This window comes from Cynocephalus volans, chromosome 10 (genome assembly GCF_027409185.1).
Source record: "Cynocephalus volans isolate mCynVol1 chromosome 10, mCynVol1.pri, whole genome shotgun sequence".
NCBI lineage: Eukaryota > Metazoa > Chordata > Mammalia > Dermoptera > Cynocephalidae > Cynocephalus > Cynocephalus volans.
This window is the reverse complement of record NC_084469.1, coordinates 4,396,987-4,420,604: the sequence shown is the minus strand read 5'-3', so window position 1 is coordinate 4,420,604 and position 23,618 is coordinate 4,396,987. Positions and strand designations below refer to the sequence as shown.

Below are 23,618 nucleotides of genomic sequence, written 5' to 3'. Positions count from 1 at the left end.
ATATACACACACACACAAAATTTAAGCCCTCAAACTTTATGCATACTCAAAATAATTGCACCAAAAACCATGGCTTTTGGAGCAGTAAGGATAATGAGATAGAAAGTATTTCAATCTATTTTATAGTTGAAACAGGCTCAGAGCTTAAGCTACTTGCCCAATGCCTATGGAGATATGGAGGGAAAAAAAAATAATCAAAGACCTCTACTATATTCCACATTCTCAAACTCAGAAACATTTTTTCCCCCCAAACTAAGAAACATCTCAAACGTTGATGTTACATGTATGACTGTGACAAAGGGGAATTTCAATTCAATCTTCCCCTCTCCTGAGATTAAAAGCTGTCAAATTCCTTATGACTTAATTTGCTCTTCAGCCAATTGCCACTGTTGAGTGGGCAGGCTTGGTCTAGATAGATAGACTTGTTTTCCCACTGCCATCTCCAGCTTAGCAAAGGAAACACGTCCATTCTCTTAGAGACTTTTTGATACCATAAGTACATAACCCAGTATCTTGCACTGGAACTGTTTTCCACTCATATTATGTAATAACTTCTCTGCCCAATTAAAATGTATCAAAGAGGGGGATGAGATGGTCAAAGTTCTTAGCCCCACAATGCTCACCACCCAGAAACAGATATTTGAAAAATTAGTTCTTTGACTTACAAAATAATAGGAGAAAGTTTCCACGTATTATTCAGAAAAACTGATGTCAAGAGTTGTTTCCACCCAACATCAAGCTTCCTCCCATCCTCTCAGGAGGCTGAACAGAGTGGAGTCATACATAGTCACTGATGTGTCGTGAGCTCAACAGCAGTGAATTCACTGTAAATTAAGTCATGCCAGTACAGAGTTGTCCTCACGTAAGAACAGAGCTTACATTTATTATTTAGCCATGTTTTTTAAAAGATAATTTAAATGCCATAGGTTTCTTTATATTCCTCATGTTAATTCAGGAATGTATTCCCTTTACTTTTGGAGTCAAAGATTAACCCACCATATGTGACATGACTATAAGGAAACTGATTTTCATAAGTGTCTTGTACAAGTGAACTTACTATGCAGCAGTTTACAGACATAGTTGGGTGACACAAGGGGCCTGAGTATGCAAATTTATAATGGCTATGAGTAGCCATTCCATACTGTATTACACCATAGAAACAAAATTGTATGTTTGTCTTGCATATAAACGTTTAGTGCATTAAAAACACTGAGACCCTTTGTTTTTCTTCTTTTTTTATTACATTTGGACCTTTAAGAAACATATACCATCAGATATACCACTATTCAGTAAAAATCTATTCTAGTTTTTGGGAAGCTTACGTGTCACAAACTATCTTACTTCTAGTCTCCAAGACTTTACTAAGAGTTTATCAAAAAGGTAGGCTCTGATCTATGGGATCCTGAGCCTTGAGGTTTTGAATGTTTTGATTATTGTAAAATAATTTCAAGTGAATGAACTTAATTCCAGCTGTTTGGCTTCTGGAATGGGCTAATCATTTTGAAGTTATCTAGTCGAATACACGGAATATTCAATTCCTTAAGCTTTGTGATCTATTCTGTCTTTGGGAAACCTGGTAAAAAAAGTAATTTTTTTTTTCCTGTACAATAAGGATGAGTTTACCAGAACATACACAATACTAATTATAACAAAAAGCAGTATAGATAATGTATATGTGCTGTGTTCATTTCAATGACTATTTCATAACCTAGTAACTACTTTTAACTATGGAGACCATTTCTGGATCAGTAAGAACCAAGTGTAGTTAGTTGCAAGCTACACCCAACTCCTTAACACAACTCTTGATATCTGACATTGATTAAAAATAAAAAAGGGTAAGTAAACAAATACATACTCATACATGATTATGTTTTCAAGAAGCTACTCTTTACAAAAGTAAACAAGAGAGGGGACTTTCAGGAAGCTGTTGATGGGGAGGTTTAAAAGGCTTAAAGCTATGGCTTTGGTAAGCACCCAAGTGAGCTGTAGGAAGGCATTGGTAAGAGTAGATTCTGCAGCATCAAAGGATAATTCTCTAAAAGTGGTGGGTGTTTTCTCACTTAATCTAAATTCTGAGGCTTTCAGCCGTTGAGGGCTAGAAACAAGATCCAAGGAAAAGAGCCACTTTACCAGGCGTAGAAAGGTGACTGACTGTGCCATTAGGTTCATGGTGCTAAATGGCCCAAAAGCCTTTGGTGGTGTGATATGGACAAGAAAAATATTAATACACAAACCACATAACACCATTAAAACCAAAAAACATTTTTTCATTTAAAAAAGTATTCAGAACACATAAAACAAGGCAATATTTATTCTCTCTTCTCGTCTTCCGGTATGGGGTCTGTTGGTGGCTCCTCCACGGTGGCACTGTTACTCTCGGAGCCAGTGTTGCTATCACTCGTTCCTTCCTCTGCCATACTGTCGGCCCCCTCCTGCCCACTCTCCTTGTCCTCGGGAGTAGACGTGCCTTCTTCACCATTTTGTTGGCTCTCCGTAGTTTCTTCAAGGTGTGTCTCCTCTGTAATCACACATTTGTCACTGTCAGTTCCAAAACAAAAATTACTCTAATTATGTTGACAGTATAGAGCTGTGCTGCCCAATTCTGTAGCCACTAGCCATGTGTGGCAATTAAGCACTTGAAATGAGCCAAAGTGACTGAGGAATTTTTCAGCATGTTTGGAACAATTTAGGGTATGAAAATCTATTTTTAGCCATAAATTTATGAAATCTAAATACAGATCAAATAGTTCTGATGAAAATTTAGCTTCCAAATTGAGATGTGCCATACATATAAAATATGCACTAAAAGGCACAGTATGAAGAAAAGCATGTAAAAAAGTTCATAATTAAAAAAATGTTAATTACACTTTGAAATCATATTATTTGGAGTATACTGGGTTAAAAAATTACATTATTAAAATTAATTTCACTTGTTTTGCTTGATTGAAAAAATGTCACTAGTCACTAGTAGAAAATTTAAAGTGACATGTGACTTTCATTTTATTTCTCTTAGACAGTGCTGTTCTGAAGTGTTTTGGATTAAATGAGGAGAAAGCAGGTATGGAAATAATATAAGGTTGATATTTTAGATACTTTAATAAAGTCATGTGAGGCCATTTCCTGCAAGAAATTAAGAGCATGAGGTTTTTACTCTGTCTCAAATGATTTTCTTCAGTTTTTTTCCCCTTAAGCTGAAAGGATGGAATATGAGTAAAGAGTGACAGGCCTTAAGAATAAGACATGTCCCACGCATCGGTGACAAAACAGAGACAAAGGACTGAGTGTTCTGTCTAGTTGCAAAATGAGCAAAAAACTATATTCTAATTTTCAAGCTCTTGCTTTAACCACAAACATGCTCGTGCTCCAACTTTGTTAAGATAAAAACACGTTCATACAAAACAGAAAGAGGCTCAGATAATAAAACTTAAAATCCAACTATCTTAAATATTAATTTGCTGAATTAAATTCTGTACAAATATTTGGTGAAGATACATTCCATTAAATATTTTCTAGATGGTTGTCATCTGAGTAAGAAGTATGACAATCAGAGGTTATCATCTGAGTACAAACTATGATATTGTCCCTCCCACTTCTTGCACCAATGGGCCAGGAAGACTTTGCTTGTGTTTCCCATAATTACCTTTAGCTTAGTCCTGTTTATGTAACGTACTAGGCAGGACCAAAATAGTGCCAGAAAAGAAGGTGATCTCAACATTTAAAGTAATAATCAATTTAAACAGTACTTTATGTAACTTTTACATGTTATTTTTTACTTTGAGGGATGCTTTTAATCAGGAAAATCAGTATACCTAGAAGTAAGTCCTTCTAGGATGGGGTTGGCAATCTTCGACTGTAAAGGGTTAGACTAAATATCTTAGGTTTTGTGGTCCAGGCAGTCTGTTGCAAATACTCAACTACATTGTTGCAGCCCAAAAGCTGCCACGGACGGAATGTTAGCAGACAGGTGTAGTCGTGCTCCAGTAAAACCTTATTTACAAAAACAGGTGGCAGCAGGATCTGGCTTGCAGGTTTCACTCTGCTGAATGCTTTGGTGCCTAGGACACCAAAGATGATCATCTTAAGAGCAATAACTGCATCTTGTTTAAATAATATTAACAATAAAGTTTAAAATATTGAGTGTCAATACCATGTTAAATCCAGTACTGGACTCAATCTCAGAGGCAGGTCCTAGAATACTTACAAATGAGGAAACTGAGATTAAATAACTTATCCAAAGTCAGTGCTAGCAAGTAGTAAAGCAGTATTAGGTCTGTCTGACTCTAGCGCCAGTATCCTTAACCACTGTACCTTTCTACTTTATATTCTCAAGCCAGAAAATGACATGAATCAATCTGGGCACATAAGCAAGACCTCAAACAGCAAGACTGGAGATGGACCACTGTTATTTTGTACTGATACCAACATCTTAAGTAAATCTACTATTGAGATTAAGATTTGGAAAGAATTGGGTAGGTCACATGGAAAATAATTCAAAAGGAAAGATTAATAGAGTGACTTCTGAAAAGCATTTAGAAAGAAAAATCAAAACTAAAGACAATTGTAAAAAGCCTCGACATTCTCTTTGGTGTCGCTGGTGGGTACCTGTCTCCATGGGAATGCTTTCGTCATCTTTCTTTTCCTCAGCTTTGTGTGCCGCTTGCTCTTCCTCAGGAACGATGCTGCTCTGACTGCGCTCAGCTTGCTCTACCACCTCCTTTTCTCTTTCCTCCTGTCTTTTGCGGGCTTGCTCCTCTGCCTGTGCAATTTCGGCTGCAATTTTCTCCATATCCACTTCTACCTTCAGACCGCACAACTAGTCAGGAAAAAATTAAATTCTCTTAGTAATGTTTCTTTTTAATAATCTTTGAACCAGAGATATTGTTTCAAAAGTGGGTTTTCTTGCCTATGAATTATATATATTCATGGGAGAAAAAAACATGGTTCTAGGTCTATGCTGAAACTCTTGTGTCCATAGGAGAGGAAAGTTGCTCTAGCAGCTGTATAACATCAAATATAAGAGTGGTTGGAGAAGCAATACTGAAAGTACTGGATTATACATAAAGCTTCCATTTTATATTTAGTGCTACCAAATACTAGATTTACCTGTTTTAATACAAAGCACAGACTGTGAACTACATCTAATGAGGATTAGAAAAAATCCCCCCAAGGGCCGAGCCCGTGGTGCACTTGGGAGAGTGCCGCGCTGGGAGCGCAGCGATGCTCCCGCCGCGGGTTCAGATCCTATATAGGGATGGCCGGTGCACTCACTGGCTGAGTGCCGGTCACGAAAAAGACAAAAAAAAAAAAAAAAGAAAAAAATCCCCCAATATGAAAATAATTAATGACTGCATGGAGTTTAAATTAGAACATAAGAAGGCTGTACAGGCCTAGTACTTATGTGTGTACTATATGATATTTCAAATTTATTACAACTTTGCCAGAAAATGGAAATATTTTATAAAGCAAAGATCTTACAGGTTATATAGTGAAGTTAACCCTACTTCAAGGTGAACAACATTTAGTAAAAACATTACTTTGGAAAGAAGAATGAGAAAAAAAAGTAAAAGGCACAGTGATAAAAGTATAAATAACACATTAAATGGATACCCTTTTAAGTTCATTGTTAAATGAATCTGTGCTTTCCAGGAATTTCCTCTTCTTTTCCTGGTGCCGTTCCTCTATTTGAAGAAGTTCAGCTTCTAGTTTTCGCTGTAAGACATATGATCAAGCTTTATAATTAGTTAATTATTTTCTCTAAAGTAAATATCAAACAGAATATGTCTCATTTTTTAATGGTCCACACTTTCGAACAGCGTGACAAATAATGTTTTGAATTTTTAATTTGAATTACTTATATCACAAGTTCAGGTAAGATTTTAAAAATACAAAATGAAGCACAGAGGAATGACTGATTAATAAGTAAAGGTTAGAGAACACTGTTTCAGGCATAAGTAATTTCTTTGGAAAAAAAATACTTAGTAAAGCCGTAGGTTGATAGGGTGCCTCAAAATTCTTGAGTTCACACGTATTTCTTAATGGATATACCTTCCATTATAAGGTTGTATGTTACAGTTCGTAATGACAAACTTATTAAACCTCTGGGAAAGGTCCACTCCCTTAAACCTCTTCCCCAAATCTGGAATAGGTTAGACTGAAATATTTAACAGGTATATTTACGCATGGTGTAAGAATCATGTTATCTGGAATTTACGGCACAGGCCCATTTTATTGTAACAAATGTTCTGTGCCTTTACCTGATGAACCATTAAGGACTGGACCTGTCGTTTGAGAACCTGCATTCTAGCTGTTGTGACAACTGACCGAACGTCTGGCACCACACTCTCACTAAGGATTTCACTGATGAGGCGGTGGTTTCTCTGGAAACGGGCGGTGGCAGTATGCTTCATTGAAAAGCCATCATCATAATCTGGAACGAACAAGACGTCCTGGAAATTAGGTCACCAGTAGCCATAAACAGGAGAGTGTAACAGTGTTAACATTTAATTATGAAGGAAATATGGCCCTTGCTGGCCTAACGAGTGGGCCTGACCACCCTCATGGGAGTACTGGGGCAGTCACTTGATAAAAACCATACGGAGGACACAAATGTGTTCACTGGCCAAGGTATTAGTTTTTCTCACAGTCTTTAAATGATAATGTATGTCTGAGAAGGATTTGGCTGAAATGCTAATGGGCTGTAACCATATCTCTTTTGGCTTTGGAACCAACAAAAAGGCTGCACATGATGACAGTAATTGAAATTTTGCTGAATGTTTCACTCCCTTGGTAGTAATTTAAGGCATTTAACTGATGAACAACATATGAACTGGGTGGTGTCTTTGTCACAACAGCATTTAAAAATTAAATGACAATGCCCATTTGTAAAATCAACTTATCACTGCAGAGAAAAACTTATCTCTAGCAATATTCATTTTCCCGCACCAGCATTTACACTTTATTAAAGAACCATTAAAGCCCTGAAGTAATTTTATGGGGAAAAAAAATATCTGATTCCAAATTTACTTTTAATTTTTGTCAATTTGTACACCTATACAGTTGCTGTCAGTATGTAATGGTACTACTCAAGTTCACATACATATAATATGGGTCTGATTTACTTGCTTATTTTTAATAGCAATGCAAGTGTTTCCTTAATCTCAGCCTTTGCTTTATCACCTTCACAATTTTCCACGTATCTGCTAACAACCTGTACCATTAATTGAAAAAAAAGAGAATGTTTTCTCACATTAAAACAAAAGTTCCTCTCTGAGCCACCTAATCACCTTAGTGTCCCCCCAGAGGTGAAGGGACAGTTTAGGAAACCCTGCTGCAGAGGCCCACACTGTGCTGCTCTCATAGTTTAGCACCTCCTTAATTATTTGGCAATTAAGTAGTTCCTAAAACTCTAATTATCATAAACATCACAGCTACAAACTCTTGTTTTTGTAAAAAGTTAAAAAAAAACCTTTGTTTCCTTTTGACTAATTTCTTTAGGATACATAATTGTGAAATTAAAACTATTGGGATAAGACAGAGTTTTAAAACTCTGTAACCTTTTTGCTTTTTCAGGAAGGGTTTTTCACATGTAAGGTTATATATATGGTCCAACTGCACTACCTCCATCTAAGTTATCTTTTTTTGTTGTTATTTTTTGCTTTCTTTTCACTGGTAGGGGAAATAATGTCTTAGCAATTTGGACTTGTCCTTCCTTGTAGCACTTTAGTTGTCTGATTTTTTTTGTGGGAGGATGGGATATGGGGGGGTATATTTTTTCTAGTTATTATCTAATCCACCAGCTATTCATCTCATAGTCTCTCATTTAAAAAGGCCTTCACTGTCTTCTGTGGATAACTGTGTATGTCCTGTAGATCTTTAGACAGTCCTCTTAAAGAAGGTAGCAGCTACTGTACTTATGCCACCCTTCTCTTGGTTTTAATGTGCATTTCTACCTCCTCAGTCTTCCTCTTTCTACTCAGCTCTAAGGGATAAAGTCCAAGTCTAAAGTCATTCTTATGTGGCATCTTTATTATTGCCTGTCTATTCTTACTAGCAGCATTAAGATCTTACCTACTTAAAAGCAGTTTGAGACTGTTCCTAAGTGAATCTTTTCAGTCCTCAATGTTCATGCTGTTATCTTTCACTTAATGAAAACTTTAACTATTTCCTACTTGTAGCCTATATGATGCTAGCCTGTTTCCTCTTGTACTGACCCCCACCCTCCCAATTGTTTGAAGACTGGATCTTCTTCTTGTTTCTTAGTTCTGTATGTTTCTCTTGCACTAATCACCCCATCTGAGTAATTAAGGTCTGTGTATGCTGATGTGTCTTTAGCATTGTTGATTCTGCCTAACTTGCAATATGTCTTCCATTACATATTCTTCTCTATATTATTATATTTTATTATCTGTATTTATGAGAACATTGTCAATATCCCAGTTCATTCTTTTGAAAAACCATTTTTGTTTTTCCCTTTTAAGAGTATCAATTAATTCTTTAGGTGGTATTATTGTTTCCTCCCTCATTGGTCTCTTCTTTAAAGCTCTTAAAAGCTTCCTCTTTGTAACTGTTACTTTAAAATGGGATCTTAAATTATTTTCGTGACGTTTCTGTCACTTGTAGGTAGAGTGTCCAATCTTTTCTGCATCACAGAAGCACAAAGAGAAAATAATATTTATATGGCACGCTAGACATACAGATGTGTGTGCTCATAGCTGGAGGTGGCTATCTCTGGGGCTCCGTGCAGCCTCAGACCCTGCCTCAGTGCAGAGGAAGAGGAGTGCAATCTGCACACATGCAAACTATTCATGGAATGGCAATTAGGAAGCTCTGCCATTTATGTGTGTGTGTATGTATTAAATTTGTATCGGTATGACCTCAAGAGTGGTCTCATGAGCTATAACTATAAATTCTTGTTGGATTTCTGAATTAACTAGAAAGGAAATTTCATAATGCTTCTACCCACTCATTAACTTTCTCCCTTAAGAGTCTTGAATTCGACAAATTTAGGGAAACAATAAGAAAACAATATTACTAGAAGGCAATTAGCTTCTTAAAAGCAATTGAGGCAAAATCCCGATTGTGACTCAAAAACCCTTCATGATTTTGAGAACAAGGATTTTTTTTTTTTTTTTTTTTGTCTTTTTCGTGACCGGCACTCAGCCAGTGAGTGCACCGGCCATTCCTATATAGGATCCGAACCCGCGGTGGGAGCGTCGCCGCGCTCCCAGCGCCGCACTCTCCCGAGTGCGCCATGGGCTCGGCCCAGAACAAGGATTTTGACAAAGAATAAATAGTTTTCACTATTGTCTGCCATGAAAAGTGCAATTCTTTTTCTTAGGGAAATTCACATAAATCATACTCAAAATAATCAAGATATTGAAATGGCACTTAAATTATGCTTCACTTTCTATTTAAGAAATAAAAACTTAAAGAGATTTCTCATATTTTAATTCTGAGAGAAAGCATAAACAAAACCACAGTTTCAAAATTTTCTTACCATCTGGATCTTCAGCAGGCTGAATGCTCATGTAAGGTTCTCCTTTCTCCATGCGAGACTGTCTCTGTCGACTTTCTTCCTCTAAAGCAGCTTCTGCACGGCTTTTTGCATTTATGTAAGCAAGGTATGCGGGGGAATTATGATAGGCCTTCATAGATTCATTGTACTCTATCTGAAATTCAAATGTTTTTCAGTTTTATAATTAACACTTTACAGATAATAATGCACACCTATATTATCTCATTTGAACATCAAAAGATATGATGTAAGCAGGGTATTGTGATGGTTATCTCCTTTTTACAAACAAGGAAAATGAGGCCTAGAGAAACTAAGTGACTTGACTCAGACAGAAAGACCCTTAGTGCAGCCTCAGCTTTCTGATCAAATCTTATGTTTCTTTTACAAATAATAAGCCAGTGTTTATGCACTTTACATTGTATCCATCCTCCTGCAGCCCCACCCTACCTTTTCTGCTTCGTATTCATTTAAATATTCTTGTTTCTCTTCATCAGTGAGATCTCGCCACATGCCACCAATAATCTTGCCAATCTCCCACAACTTTAGGTCAGGGTTGGAAGCCTTTACTTGGTCCCAGACCTTAAAAAGGAAACAGGTGCAATTTCATTATTGATGCCTAAATATACAGACCTTTAAAAACACTTTTTAAAATGGAAACTTTTAAACATAAACAAAAGCAGAGAGAACAGTGTCAAATTCCTATTACTCATCAGCCTGCTTCAACAATTATCAATGACAGGCCGAATCTCTTTTCATCTTTAACTTGCTGCATTATTTTAAGGTAGATCTTAGGTATCATGTCACTTCACTCCTAAATACTTCCAAATTTAATAGGCCAAGAATATCTCCAATCACTGTAGACACTTAAGATGAGTTAACTCAATAAGTCTATATCTCTAAAAGTTCACATGAATTTAGAAGGAAAGTGGTTAATTTGCAGAATACAATACATCATTTTGTCAAATACGTATATAATAATTACGACCAAAAATTTAACAGTTCTAGATAGAGGTTAACATGCACTTCCCTTTAATAAAGATACTGACTATATTTTTTTATTTTAGGAGTAATGTAGGTTCATCACCAAAAAATTGGAAAATTCAAGGACGTGTAAAGACAATAAAAATTACCATAAGCTTTCTGCTTAGAGATAACTTTGTCTTCCAGGCTTTTTCCCCCTTCAAACTAATACGTGGTTTTTACTATTTTTATAAAAGATATTAATATATGTAGTTTTATAGATATTTTTTCACTTTGCACTCTTTCCACGTCATTAAATATTGCCCAAAAAGGTATTACTTTAATGGCCACAGAATAGTCTATCTTAAGGATTTTAACAATTAATGAGGGTACTTCAAAAAGTTCATGGAAAGATTTGTATTATCTTTTAATTCTATTTTTCCACTAACTTTTTGAAGAGGCCTTGTATTTAATCATGTTCCTCTTGTCGGATTTTAGTTCTGGAATTTTGAAATCAGAACTAATCTCTTTAAGAACTACAATTTCTTATCCTTTCCTCTGAATATGCATAGAAAAGCTGGCTAAGCCGATCTGAAATTGGATGTAAAGCAAAGAAGCAAAGAAGCAAAGATGGCAGCCCTCACTCCTTTCCAGTTCCTGGGCGCCTACCTTTCTGCTGTACCTCATGTAGGGCATCAGCGGCTTATCTGGTGGCTTTGGGGGTTTTGGAATCGTAATACCAGAGGATGCCTACAAAAGAGTTAAATACATTGATTATTCAATTGCAAGGAGTTCACCAGCAAACTGAAAAGAGAGTCCCTTAAAAAATTCTAATGCGCCTTTCTTCTACTCGTCCATGGATACAAGATTCTTATATTTTCTCCACTGAAAATAGCTATCACTGCAAATTCAGAAATGTTCATATCAAAAGAAAATGACTTTAAGCACATAATTTTAAAAATGTTTTACTTAGCAGTTTAGTGCCACTGCTCTTACAACCTGGCTGAAAGAACAAATAAAATATTACGTAATAATCCATACACTGAAAATATATGGTTATATATCAAACGTCTGACATTTAGGACATTACCTGGCACCCTTTTATTTTGCTCAATTACCATTACACATACAGTCAACACTTGATTATCTGCCGCAGAATCTGAACCTTTAGCACTTACCACACTCACACTGTCTACAGAGGGGACTTTGTACCTCTATCGAAATGCGCACCCACATAAACAATAACAGAAAAACTATATCACAGGTTCAAAAACAAAAAAAGAAAAACCAAACCTTACATCCTTTGCCATGACTAGATTTGATTTCCCTCAAGGTTCTCTGTCTGTACCTCGTAGTTTTCTTATAGAGGGGATCAAGAAGTGTAAACTAGCCACATCTTTCTTAGTCTTAATCATAGTGTAGGAGCAAACAAGTTTACCAGTAACAGAGAACAGGCAGACATGGGGCCTGATTATGTTATTTTGAGGTCTTATATCATGAAGCCCCATTGCATTAAACATTTCTGGTTTTGTGGGAAAGACATAAGAGGAAAAGGAAAAATGGGATGTTTAGGAAAAGACAGAAGAAAAGGAGGCGAAGGAGAAACTGAAAAATATTTTTTAAAAAGGTAAAGAAAAAAGTGGGCGAGAGAAAAAATAAAAAAGGAAGCAAAGAGAAAGATGACTGGTTGTTTTTATGGGCTAAGACCTAGGTGAGAGATACCGAACAGCTTCTGGTGGATGCTCCAGATAATGCTAATCCAAGAGTGCCTATTTCTGAACTTTTTAGTCTCCTCTTAACATATATGACTGCATTTGATTAAGGACCCAGAATAAGAAAAATCATGGCTGAATCATACTTAACTTCAAAATTTCTGGGAGACCCCTGATATTGACTCTCTTTGCCAGGCTGTGGGTGGTGGGAGGAAGAGGTGCTGGCTTTACTCTATCAAAAGGCAGGTATTGGCAAATCCTTATGAGAAAACTAAAGTGACATTTTGTTCTCTTCCTCTTCTGTTGCTACTGTGATAAAACCCCAAGGACACTCCTCCATTCTGGGCTGGGGTCCCAATCATATCCTTACTTTTCATTAAAGTGTCAGGAATTATTAGCATGTTTGCGCCCCTTTCCACTGTGATCAAGAAATGCTTCCTTTTCCTACTAGGGTCTCCCTCCTTCCTTATATACTTTTTAATAACTCTACTTCTTCATATACCAAGTTGTTAGAAAGCATTTCACCTCTGAATTAGTATCCTCTCTTTCTGCTCCTTCCATGCTGGTGCCCATGCAGACAGACCCTGTTTTTAGCCAGCAGTGGGCAATGGAGTGAGATGAGCCATGGGAAACTGTCAATGATGGTGATATGAGCAGCACATACAGGGAGATCTACATTAAGGTTTGTAGGAGATCTTTCAAGGGGAAGAGGAATTTCTGTAAGGCTAACCTTATGTCATGGATTCAGGGAAAAGGACACACACAAGTCTGCTTCTTCACATATCAAGTTATTAAAGAGCATTTCCAACTCGTATCCAACATAAACCTTCAGAATTCCATGAAGTGGGTTACAAATAAAGTTAGAATTGTGCCCATAACTGAAGGTGGTAAACCACTGTTAATTTTTTAAAAAATTAAAGAGGTTAAAGAATTTTAAAATGCCTATGATTTCAAGCTTTAAGTATGAATTAAAACACTTTAAAAACAAAGTATAGTAACATTTGCTCTTTGATATTTTTCAAAGAATTGCTTTTTATAACATTAATGAATTTGCTTATTTCCCCCTCCTTTTTCCCAAAAGGTACACGAGTCACCTATACATTGAGGCCAAATTTCATTACATTGACCAGTCAATTTACAAATACAAAAAAGCCAAAAAACCACCAAAATATACCCCCAAACAATTACAAAGTTAAATTCCAGCTGGTGTTCAGGATAATAAAGATTTATATCATTATACACCTCCAATTTATTTAACATCTCAGACAGACATTGTTCTACAATGTCTTAAAACATTTCTTTGCCCTTGAAAAGTTTTTTTCACTGAACACACTTTAAAATTTTCTCAGTAAGAGTCAATTAGAAACAACCACTGCTTTGCTGTAGTGTAACCTTCTGTTAGAAGTATGAAAAACTTGCTGGCTTTGTTACTAAATAAATAGCCCAGGGGTTACGATTTTGGAGTGCGGTTCCTTTTTTGATCTGTTTCTTTCCTTGTTGCTATCAGGAAACCCACCTCTAGCAGCATTACTCCCTCTTTCCAATTTTCTGCTTCCAATTTGCAATGAGTTGGGAAAACAAGTAACTGTGCTTACATAAGAGTAAGGTCCTAGGAAATCTCCTATGAATAAAGTCCATGATTTTGAGGAATTTATCTTGGCTACTCAGAGTTTTTTGTTGTTGTTTCTTTCCCAATTCTCGGCAGTTTCTCTGTTAGGGTCTTATTTAAGGGTTTTCTTCTAGGACAGAATTTCCATTAATGTACAGAAATACAGTGTTTTTAACATTTGTCTCAATCCGTTTTCATATCTGTACTTAAGAGAATGCTTATCATTGTCTGAATGAAGAAATGACTAGGAATTCCATTTCATAGCTATCATAAGATGCCAAAAGGTCTCAACATGCTATATGAAGTGTTTATTGCCTGAAACTGTCCAAGTGGACTGGAGTCATCAGGGAAATCCAATGTTCTGCACAGTCTACAGGAAGATATTTCACAGGACTTCACAGAATCATTCTTTCAAATCACTGACTGCCTAAGGCACTTGGCATACAATACCAAATAGGAGCCCTTCCCCCCAAAGTAATGCATAACTGGGGTCGTCTTAAAATTAAAATGCTTTGATAATGGTCAAAATCAGAGCTACTAAATCCTAATACGGCTTAAATTAGATATATGAGGGTACTTCAAAAAGTTCGTGAAAAAATGAAATTGAGATAATGTGAATCCTTCCACGAACTTTCTGAAGTCAACTCATATAAAAAAGGTAGTGTAAAACCTCCACATTTTCTAATCCCTTCACACAACAGTTTAATTATACTTTAATCTGCTGTTAAGATGACAATAATACAAAAATACAAAGAAAACAACCACAAAGAACCAAAACACCAAATTTTCCATGCCCAACAACTCTCCTAATCTTCCCAGAGGGAGTGTCCACTCCAAATGCTGGGTTCTCACATTTGCCAAGAAGGAACGGGGTGAGACAGATGACTGACCAAGGCCCAGAGGTAGTGAGTACACTTTCCTTTTCCTAGTGAGTCTCCACTGAATGGTCTCACTTTCAAAACAGAGAATCCCAACAACTATATCCATGTTAAGAGCAAAATGCTTACAGAAACCAAAAATCAAGTTATTCTAATATTATAGTTACCATTTCTATTCCATTAATATAGATAATCAAGAGCTGACTGTATAGAGCTATTAAAAGTAATCATTTTCTTGTTCACTGCCCTTAAATAAACTTCTGCATTAACATGAATGATCCAAAATTGATTCTGCTTGTTGTTTAAATGAAAATGTTCTTTACCATTTGATAACCTTGCCATTCACTACACTTGTGAAACAACACATGTAGGGCAGGGAAAAACATGTACTGATACACATAAAAATTGTATGCATTGTGAAATGCATACATACACAAAGTTTGTCAGAATTCTTTTCAGATACCATGAAATATGCATGGCACATAAAACTTGATATGCTTATGAAGTACAAATTATGCAGAAACAATGGAAAATTTAGACAAACAAAATCTATCAAGCTAAGCAATATGCTTACCAAGACAGACATAAAGTTTGATAATTACAAGCTTTCAGCTCTAGCTTGACTACAGGGTGAGAGGGCTTTTTTGAAGTTACTCATTGAAGGCACTTAAGTATTTATGAATACAGCAAATGAAAAACAGGTATTAAAAAGTTTACAGCCATTCTGAGTTGTACAAATTCTCACTAACACCACATTCCAATGTATGTAAGTATTTGACTTTTGGATTTATCTTTATTTTCAGTAAATCATTTTTATGGTTATTTTCTTTTGGTACCTAAACTTCCTTGGATGGAGTTTAAGATGGTTTTAAAACAAAAACTTTGAAGTTTGAATTCTGATAGGCTGATCATTTAAATGAAACATCCTAAGTTTCAGAAATCACATCCGTTATACGTACTACAGATTAGAAACGCACACCTAGTTGTACATGTCTAGTCTGATACCTCAAATTAATTTCATTCAACTTTCATTCTGCAATTCTTTGAAGTGACGTTAAAATCTTTTCTCATTTTAACTGGAGAAAAATGAGTTTTAGTTAGAAAGTCAACTATTAAATCCAAAAGACAAATAATTATGGGTAGCAATTCAAACTGGTAGGCCAGCCAAAAGCTTTCCAGCCCCGAAAAGGCCAGGTCTGAAAGCTCAACCTTTACTAAGAAACTGAGTCCTTCAGACAAATGCCAATTACCTTAGAAAAATAAAAGATATTCTTCACCTCAAAAAGGATATTTTAACCATAAGAAATTCTCAGTTTGTCTACATACAGTATGAGTGTTAAGTGCTCAAGGCTTTACCCCTACTGACCACCAAACAGAATGGATTTTTCTTTTCTTCCATATACAAATTCAGATCTCTTTTTTTTTTTCAGAGTAAGATAGTACAATGAATGTTTAAAATAGTCAAAAAGCCAGGTTAAAAAAGTTTTTAAAAATGGCTGTGCTTATGATTCAAGAGGACCTAACTCTGAAGGCATTTCTGGTCAATTCCAGTTGTTTGCCGGATGCTGTAATAGTTGATTCTCCTACCGTGACCCGGCTGTTGGTGCCCGGGTTCCCTCCCAGCCTGTAGTTGTTGTAGGCGAGATGACTGTATGGATTGTATCCCACAAACCCTGGTGTGCTGGGCATTTGCTGATGGAAACAAATGAGACAAAAACACGAATGAGAAATGAGCTCAAACGAGGAAAACACAGAAATGAAAAATGATCTGCATATGGCATGCAAAAGCAACCTGAATTTAAACAAGCAATGGTGTGTTGTAATTGTTCTTTTTCTTTCATTGAGAAACCAAGTCTGCAAGTGACTTTTTTTTTTCTTTTCTTTCTCTCTTTCTGCAGGGGCTGGGGGTGTTTGTGTGAATGTGTGTGGCTTGTTTTCTGAGATAAGCAATACACTGAAATGTTTCAAACATTCAGGATTACTTTACGGTCAATAGATGATATAACAACTTAGTGATATATGATGTTTGAGGTAGGAAGGCTTGAAGTGTATAAACTGGAAGTCAGAAAACACTACATGCAAAACAAAACATGATTTGACATTTATGTGGATGCCACCAATGTATTTGTCTATGAAAAACAGAAACAAGAAATGGATCTGCCTTCAAAGACAGTTTTAAATCATTTTATATAATGTGAGAAATGAGAAGAGACTCAAATCAGGAAGTCAGTAATTGTCAATAGAAGAGAACATATGCTGAATTCAATGGATGTCACATACATGATTTCAAAACAAAGACTTGTAATAAATGCATGAATTTCATTCTGGGGTACTATCTGATCTTTATGACCCAGTCATTCTTTTATAGGCTTTCTCTTCCATCTCTTCTTTGATCCATCTTCCATAGGTCAATCATGAATAATTTCTGCATTTGGTCTTAATGTGAACTACTTTTCTAGTTGACAAAGTTGAACTTCCGTTTTTCATCTAGTTTCCTGATAGCTCTCGACCCTTCAAAATAGCTGCTCATTGCAGCAAGAGAATTCTTGATTTTTGTGTTTTTTTTATGTGTTGATGTAATCACAAATGGGCTCTTATATAGCAGTAGCCTCACGGTCAATACAACGACATCCAATGTTCATGAGAATCAAAGCATAATGCATAAAAAGATGTAGCAAATAGAGACCAAAAGTAGGGTATTTTACCTAATGAAACCCAATCAATATAAGTGACAGTAATTTCAATTTCATATGCAAGTAACAGTATCAGTCCTGAACTGAATAATGTAAAATACACTTAACACACCCCAACTAAGCTGTAGCTGTTACAAAATAAATACAATTTTCTAAAACATGCCACTGCACAGAAAGACATTCAAACAGATATTACATTTGATACTCTCTAGGGAAAAAGAGAATGACTGATCAGTTTCTAGTCTACATAGTTAGAAGACGCAAATTAAGCATAATTAAGTAGGCAAAACACAGATGAAGTATCAAAGGCACAAAAGAAGTGTATATTACTTGGCGTGGCACATTTAGGTGGTGGTGGTGGATATGGTGGTGGTAATGTCAGTGGTGGTAAAGGTGGTGGTAGAAGTAATGGGAAAAAAAAAGGAAGGAGAATAATTCATTTAGTATCCATTCTCTTGGATGTTCTAATTCCTATCTTCTATATTTTGTGTGTTAATGTGAAATTACAATGGTACAGAAATATGACTAAAGAAAGGTAAAAAATCTCTTTCTACATATGAAAAGTCTTAAGGGGACACTTGGTTTTTGAAATATTTTAATCTCAAAAAAATCGTTTGTCCTCAGATATTATACACTGTTGGAGGCAGTATTTATGTCAAAATGACATCTTTGAAGGCTGCATAAACAATGAGAATAACTGTTCAACATTATGAAGGGATAATGCAAGAAAAATAAGTAAGGAAACTTAAAAAAATTGAAACTAAAATATTATATTTATACCATTTCCAAAGCTGAAGTACATTGTTAGCTCTTTGAGGTGAGAATCTCAATTGTTCAAATCCACCTGTATAGCCACTAGCAGAGTGCCATGGAGATGGTCAAAAGAAATGTTCTTTAAGGAAAAAAACGAACCAAGCACAGGACTTTAAGATCAATTGGAAATAACTTTAGAGATTATATATTACATAAATTGAACTGAGAACATATGATAGTTATCTCTTTTTAAAAGCATCTCACTAAGGAAAAACAAACTGTTGATACACATAACTAAAACATACGTCTAAGGGTTAGTAAATAAGACTAGTTATCTAGTGTAGAAAACCAAATTTCACAAGGACCTAATTAGTAGTGAAAAGCAGACTAGCCTGAAATTTAGGTGATAAAGAGGGTATGGAAGGAAGGGCTAACAGCTATTAAAAAACTGATTTTGTAGGATATGGTCATGTTAACAGTGTTTTTTTTTTTTTTTTAAAAAGAAAAGAAAACCAACAAAACCCAACAAGGAAGCCATTTCAACAAGTCCTGAACAGTTACTGTTAAATCTGTTTTGTGGGTTGGACAATTATTTTACATGCTGACCAAGCTGGACCAGAGCTTGCCGGGTGAAAAAATTAGTTCACAACTATTATTTAGATACTTTGAAACATATCAATGCCCAAACTAATAAAATATAAGGCATAAAGCAGAGTAAAATTCAGTAGCAAGATCTGACCCACAGATAATAAAATCCATACTTGAACAGCTTGAAAATAAAGATTTACAATGACTGTAGTTATAAAACTAGAAGCTTTGTTTGATTTAACACGAGAATTTTATATAGAGACAAGAGAGTAGAGAAAAATGTAACCAGCTGAAGGTTAGGTTTAAAAAAAAAATGCCAGAATGAGCATTCACTCAATATCAACTTAAAGACTTAATAGTGAAGATTAACAAGAAAGAAGTGTTAAACTTGTCACTTATTTCCCATTAAAAAAAATAAAAACAAACTGAGCACAGGAGGTTGGAATTTCACAGTATGTTTCTTTAAATGTTGGGGTTGGTTCAAGGTAAGATGCAAAGAGTTATTTTATTTAGTAGGAAGTGCTGTTTTTTAGCTGAATTTTTCATCCTGTTGCTGTGATGATTGAGTGACTGTCACTGGAAGACATCTGGGTTTTTGTATCAAGGCCAGACTTGGCTATTACATTAACAAGAAAATTAAAACTTACTGTTGCAGGAGCTGGGGTGGGAGGTGGGGCATAAGATGGTCTTTCTGTTTGAAAGAAAATAAATAACTTCTTGTAAACAACTGAGATATAATACTATGCAACAAAACTACCAATGGTCCTGTTTTGAAGAAAAAAAATGAGAGTATTTTGGAATTCCCACTTGCTAGGGCATTAGTCTCTTATTAACATAGATTGATAAATATAAAAATTGAAACTTACTTGACATTTTGGAAGATTAAGTTCTCAGTTCCTTAAGAATGAATCTGAGACACTAAATAAAAAAAAGAAAAAAAAAGGAAAAATAAAAAGAGAATCAAAACTCGGCAAGCATAAGAGAATGTTTCCCTAAAGAATAGGGTAGTTTAATAGGTATTTCTGAGTGAAAATTACTTTACATTATCTCCTAGTAATCAAGCTTTTGCATATTTTACTAGTTCTTGTAGGTCATTTGGCTAATCAGAATTTAAAGGGCTAAAACAAATTACTGGGGATATTTAGAGTGATATTTGAAATGTATTTTTCTTATGATACTGAGTCATCTCCTGTATGGAAAACATTTTGCTGATGCCATGTAAACATTTAATCAGACTGATAAAAAGATAATGACAATAGAATGTGATGTATTATCAGAGTCCACCCCAACAAGGCCTACCAGATACTGACAGCTCTACCTTGCTTTTGGGATGACAATTTCTATTAAAATAGGGCAGCATTTCTTTCCTGGAGGCAGTGCAAAAGGTATTGTATGATAATTAGTTTCACATTCTCTTACAGCAGTTAATAACTTTGTAAGGGCTGGAAATAAATCTTGAGAGTCTACCTGAAAAATTCTTATTCATCCTTCACAGCCCACTTCAAAATTTCCTCAATGGAGCTTTCTTGATAAATTACCTGGGCAGAATTAATTGCTCCCTCATCTGAATTCCTATCTAGTTTACATAGATCTATGATATTATATGTTTATTATAACTTTTTAAAAAACTTGTCAATATGGCTAGATCGTGTGCTGCTTAGAAACAGGGACCATCTAATTTATTACTGTCCCACTATTACCAGCTCACAAAGGGACCAGACACATGCGAGCTTGTGCACATACATCACAAATAGCGGGGTACAAAGACACAAAAACTCATTTTTAGAAAAAAGGCAAATAGACTTCTATGACTACTAGAGTACTTTCACCCAATATTACGTGAATCAAACATAATTTTTTGCTTCTATTTTGCACTTTAAGGAAACTCTCTGGAGCACAGAGTTCTGGTGTGTTAAGAAACACCTTGTCAATGGTCCAATTTGGGTCTCTCCCTTTTTCCTTAAAGAACAGGCAGAAACCTATGAGTCTGGCGCAGATTTCCTTCTTGCTCACATTAAGGAAGCTGTCAACATCCAGTAGGCCTTACTGTGGAGAGCCCTGACAAAAACTGACACAAGTTCCCTGCATTTTACACCTTACTGTTAATAATTCAAAATCACTGCTCTCCTTTGTTAGAAATATAAACTCTTAAGAGTGTGATTATACACTTTGACACTGGATCCATCCCTGGTGCCTGGCATAGATACTCGATAAGCATTTGTTGAATAAACACCTTAAATGGGACAGGACATTACACTATCTCGCTTAACAGTACAACTACCCACGGGATATATACTGTACCGCTATCCCCATTTTCCAGATGAAAAACAGGAGTCTCGGAGAGTTTAAGTAACTTGCCTAAAGCCACACACCCAGAGCTGGGTTTCAAACCCAGGCCAAACTGTTTCCGAGCTGCCATTCTTCATTCCACCCCACACGGTGAGTCCTCAGATCGCGGCCTGAACCAAAGGGAAACCACCTTCCTGGGGGTGAGGAGCACAGGCTTGCCTTGCCCCGAGGGCTTCCTCTGACGTCGTCCTTTAAGTTTGTCGTAGAAGATGCACTTTACTAGCAACTCCCCCAAAGTGGGGTATGCACAGGTGCTCTGACCAATTTCGGGGGGAGAGCAGAAGGGGCCAATCTCGCTCCGAGGAGGGGCTCCAGATGCGACTCCCTCCCAACCTGCGCTCCGCTAGGCCTCAAGGAGGCCGCAACCGGCTCCTAGGTCGGGCCCCACAGCCACGCCTGAACCCCTGGGAACTCGGGGTCCAGCCAGGCGGGGACACCACGACTCGCCACCCTGCCGACCCGGTCGGGCCCACTGGAGACACTCACCGGCGGGCTGAAAACGCGCCCGCAGCTCCGGCTGCGCTTCCCTTTGTCCCGCGCACGCCCCGCCCCTCGCGTCCGGAGCTTCCGCAGCCGCACTTTCCACACTCTCGTCAGTTTCTCCGCGGGCCTCGCCCGACTCTCTTTAGAAAAATAAACCTTCTAGTGGGGACGCGGTGATGCTTAGTACAGTCAGGGATTTTTTTCAGGCCCCGTAGATTCCTCAAAACTCCCCGAATTTGGACCCTTTCTCAGCCGGGCGCCGATTCGTCACGGCGAAGAGGGCGGAGGTGGTCCGACCGCGGGATAGGCCCAGATTTCGCGGCCGGGAGGAGCAAGAGCGACCGCGGCGACGGGGGCCGGGGCGGGAGGTGCCGCGCTGTGGCGGGGCCGGGAGACGGCGGGAGTCACTCCGGGGGAGGCCGCGGAGCCGCTGTGGCCGAGCGGGCCGCGCGCTACTCGGGCCGGGCTCCGGCTGCCTCCGTCCCCGCGCCCGGATGGGTTTTCTTTCCGCTGGGTGGAGGCGTGGAGGACTCGGCGGCGTTGGCGTCTTCACCCGCGCCCTCAGGGCTTCGTGCCTGTGCTAGCCTTGGCGAAAAGCAACACGGAGCTTTGCAGTTTTCCCAGGCGCTTTTCGGGTGTAATCGCCACGGGATTCTGAGCCCAGGCTCAGAGATTTAACCCCCTTGCAGCAGGTTGTGTGCCTTGGCAGCGCCCGGGGTGCTGTGGCTCATCCGGTTCCCGCCGCAGGGAACGACAGTCCCCACTTTCAGCTTCAGCTCATCTGCCCTTCCAGATCCAGCTCAAGTGTCTCTTTGCGATAACCTCTTGGAACTTCCCCCCTGATAATCCTCTGTACTCGCATGACTCTTCGATAGAAACCGTGGTAGTTCGCTTTGTTCAGTCATCTGCATTGGTCAGCTTCGTAGAGCCAATGCCTACTAAGGGCTTAACCCATTATGAGATGTTCCATAAACGTGTATTGAGGCAGCTTTCTGGTCTGCCCGAGGGCTTGTTCCACTAAATCACGAGTATGTTGGTTTAGCATATGGAGTGAGTAGCCCCTTGCTTGGATGTATAAACATCTGGCTGACATTGTGGGCCACTGTGGAGGGAGAAGAAACAGATGGGCTCCCTAACCTGTAATTACTTGAAAACAGTGTTGACATTTAGGGGGACTGGTTGAATTCTTGGGCTTCCCGTAGTCCCCATCCTGAGTGTGCCAGCAGGGACTGGGGCATCTCTAGAAGTCTGCAAAACTGGGGATAAGTGGTACTCTGTCCAGTTCTTCTGCCTCCAGTATTTTTATAGTCATTAATAGAGATTAATGAAATTGAAGAGCATGTTGAAAGGAAAGACTAAAGGAGAGGTCATCAAAGGATAACAGGCAACCTGAGTGCTGCTTGAGACAATGTACATAAAATTGCTTTTTTAATGTAAAAGCATCAGAGACGTGTAAAAGATTAATGTAACGTACATGAAGGCCTCAGCAGGGATCCCAGTAACTTCTTTCTTTGCCTTTGCCCAGCGACTCCAACCCGGCTTCTTCTGGGGCCTTTGGGGTTATGGTGGGCAGATTGGGCAAATGCAGTGTTGGGGAGATGCTCCTTTGTGAAATCTCAGTGTTCCTCTGAAGAAAAGCTGCAGGTACTGGATATTAGGAACAAAGCACACTGTAGTGTAAAAGGGGTGACACAAAAATGAGGAAAACAGAAAGGAGGGGATCTAACTGGAGCAGTGACATTGTCTGATACACTTTCTCACCTGATTTTTACTCAAATGTTATCTTCTTAGTAGGTCTTTCCTGATCTATTTAAAACCGCAATTCATTCCCCAACCCCCACTCTCTATTCATGGCTCGTGCTTTGTTTTTTTCTATAGCATTTATCACCAGCTAACATATTATACTTTTTACATGTTTATTTTTTTTTGTTGTCTTTTTCTTCCCATCAGAATGAAAGCTCCTTGAAGGTGGGGACTTTGGACATCTTGAACAGTGCATGGTACATTTGGGTGCTCAATATTTGTGGATTAAATAAATGAGTGACTATTTCATTTTATTCCCTTGGTTCTTTCTATACT

The 23,618-nt window shown here is 37.6% G+C and overlaps 1 protein-coding gene across 3 annotated transcripts; it reads right to left on the bottom strand.

The window, feature by feature from the left end:
* Nucleotides 1-2,246: 2,246 nt before the first annotated feature.
* On the bottom strand, nt 2,247-21,644 carry SMARCE1 (SWI/SNF related, matrix associated, actin dependent regulator of chromatin, subfamily e, member 1). Of its 3 annotated transcripts, none has more exons than XM_063110807.1 (11): nt 21,543-21,644; nt 19,574-19,625; nt 19,355-19,398; nt 16,261-16,365; nt 11,144-11,224; nt 9,962-10,093; nt 9,497-9,668; nt 6,255-6,427; nt 5,608-5,709; nt 4,603-4,813; nt 2,247-2,518 (listed from the first exon to the last, which is right to left on the bottom strand). In XM_063110807.1, exons 2-11 carry the CDS (start codon nt 19,578-19,580, stop codon nt 2,310-2,312), a joined length of 1,236 nt encoding a protein of 411 aa, XP_062966877.1. In that variant the 5' UTR covers nt 19,581-19,625; nt 21,543-21,644; the 3' UTR covers nt 2,247-2,309. The 3 variants fall into 3 exon arrangements, with proteins under 3 accessions (XP_062966877.1, XP_062966879.1, XP_062966878.1); XM_063110808.1 differs by having other exon boundaries at nt 2,461-2,538; XM_063110809.1 differs by lacking the exon at nt 19,574-19,625 and having other exon boundaries at nt 21,543-21,579.
* Between the last annotated feature and the right edge of the window lie 1,974 nt (nt 21,645-23,618).

Coding starts and splice junctions, on each gene's coding strand:
- SMARCE1 (XM_063110807.1), bottom strand. Junction 11,225..16,260: donor GCACCAACAGCCGGGTCACG/GTAGGAGAATCA, acceptor ACTCTTTTGTAG/GCATCCTCTGGTATTACGAT. Junction 6,428..9,496: donor GCCTGCTGAAGATCCAGATG/GTAAGAAAATTT, acceptor TGTTCGTTCCAG/ATTATGATGATGGCTTTTCA.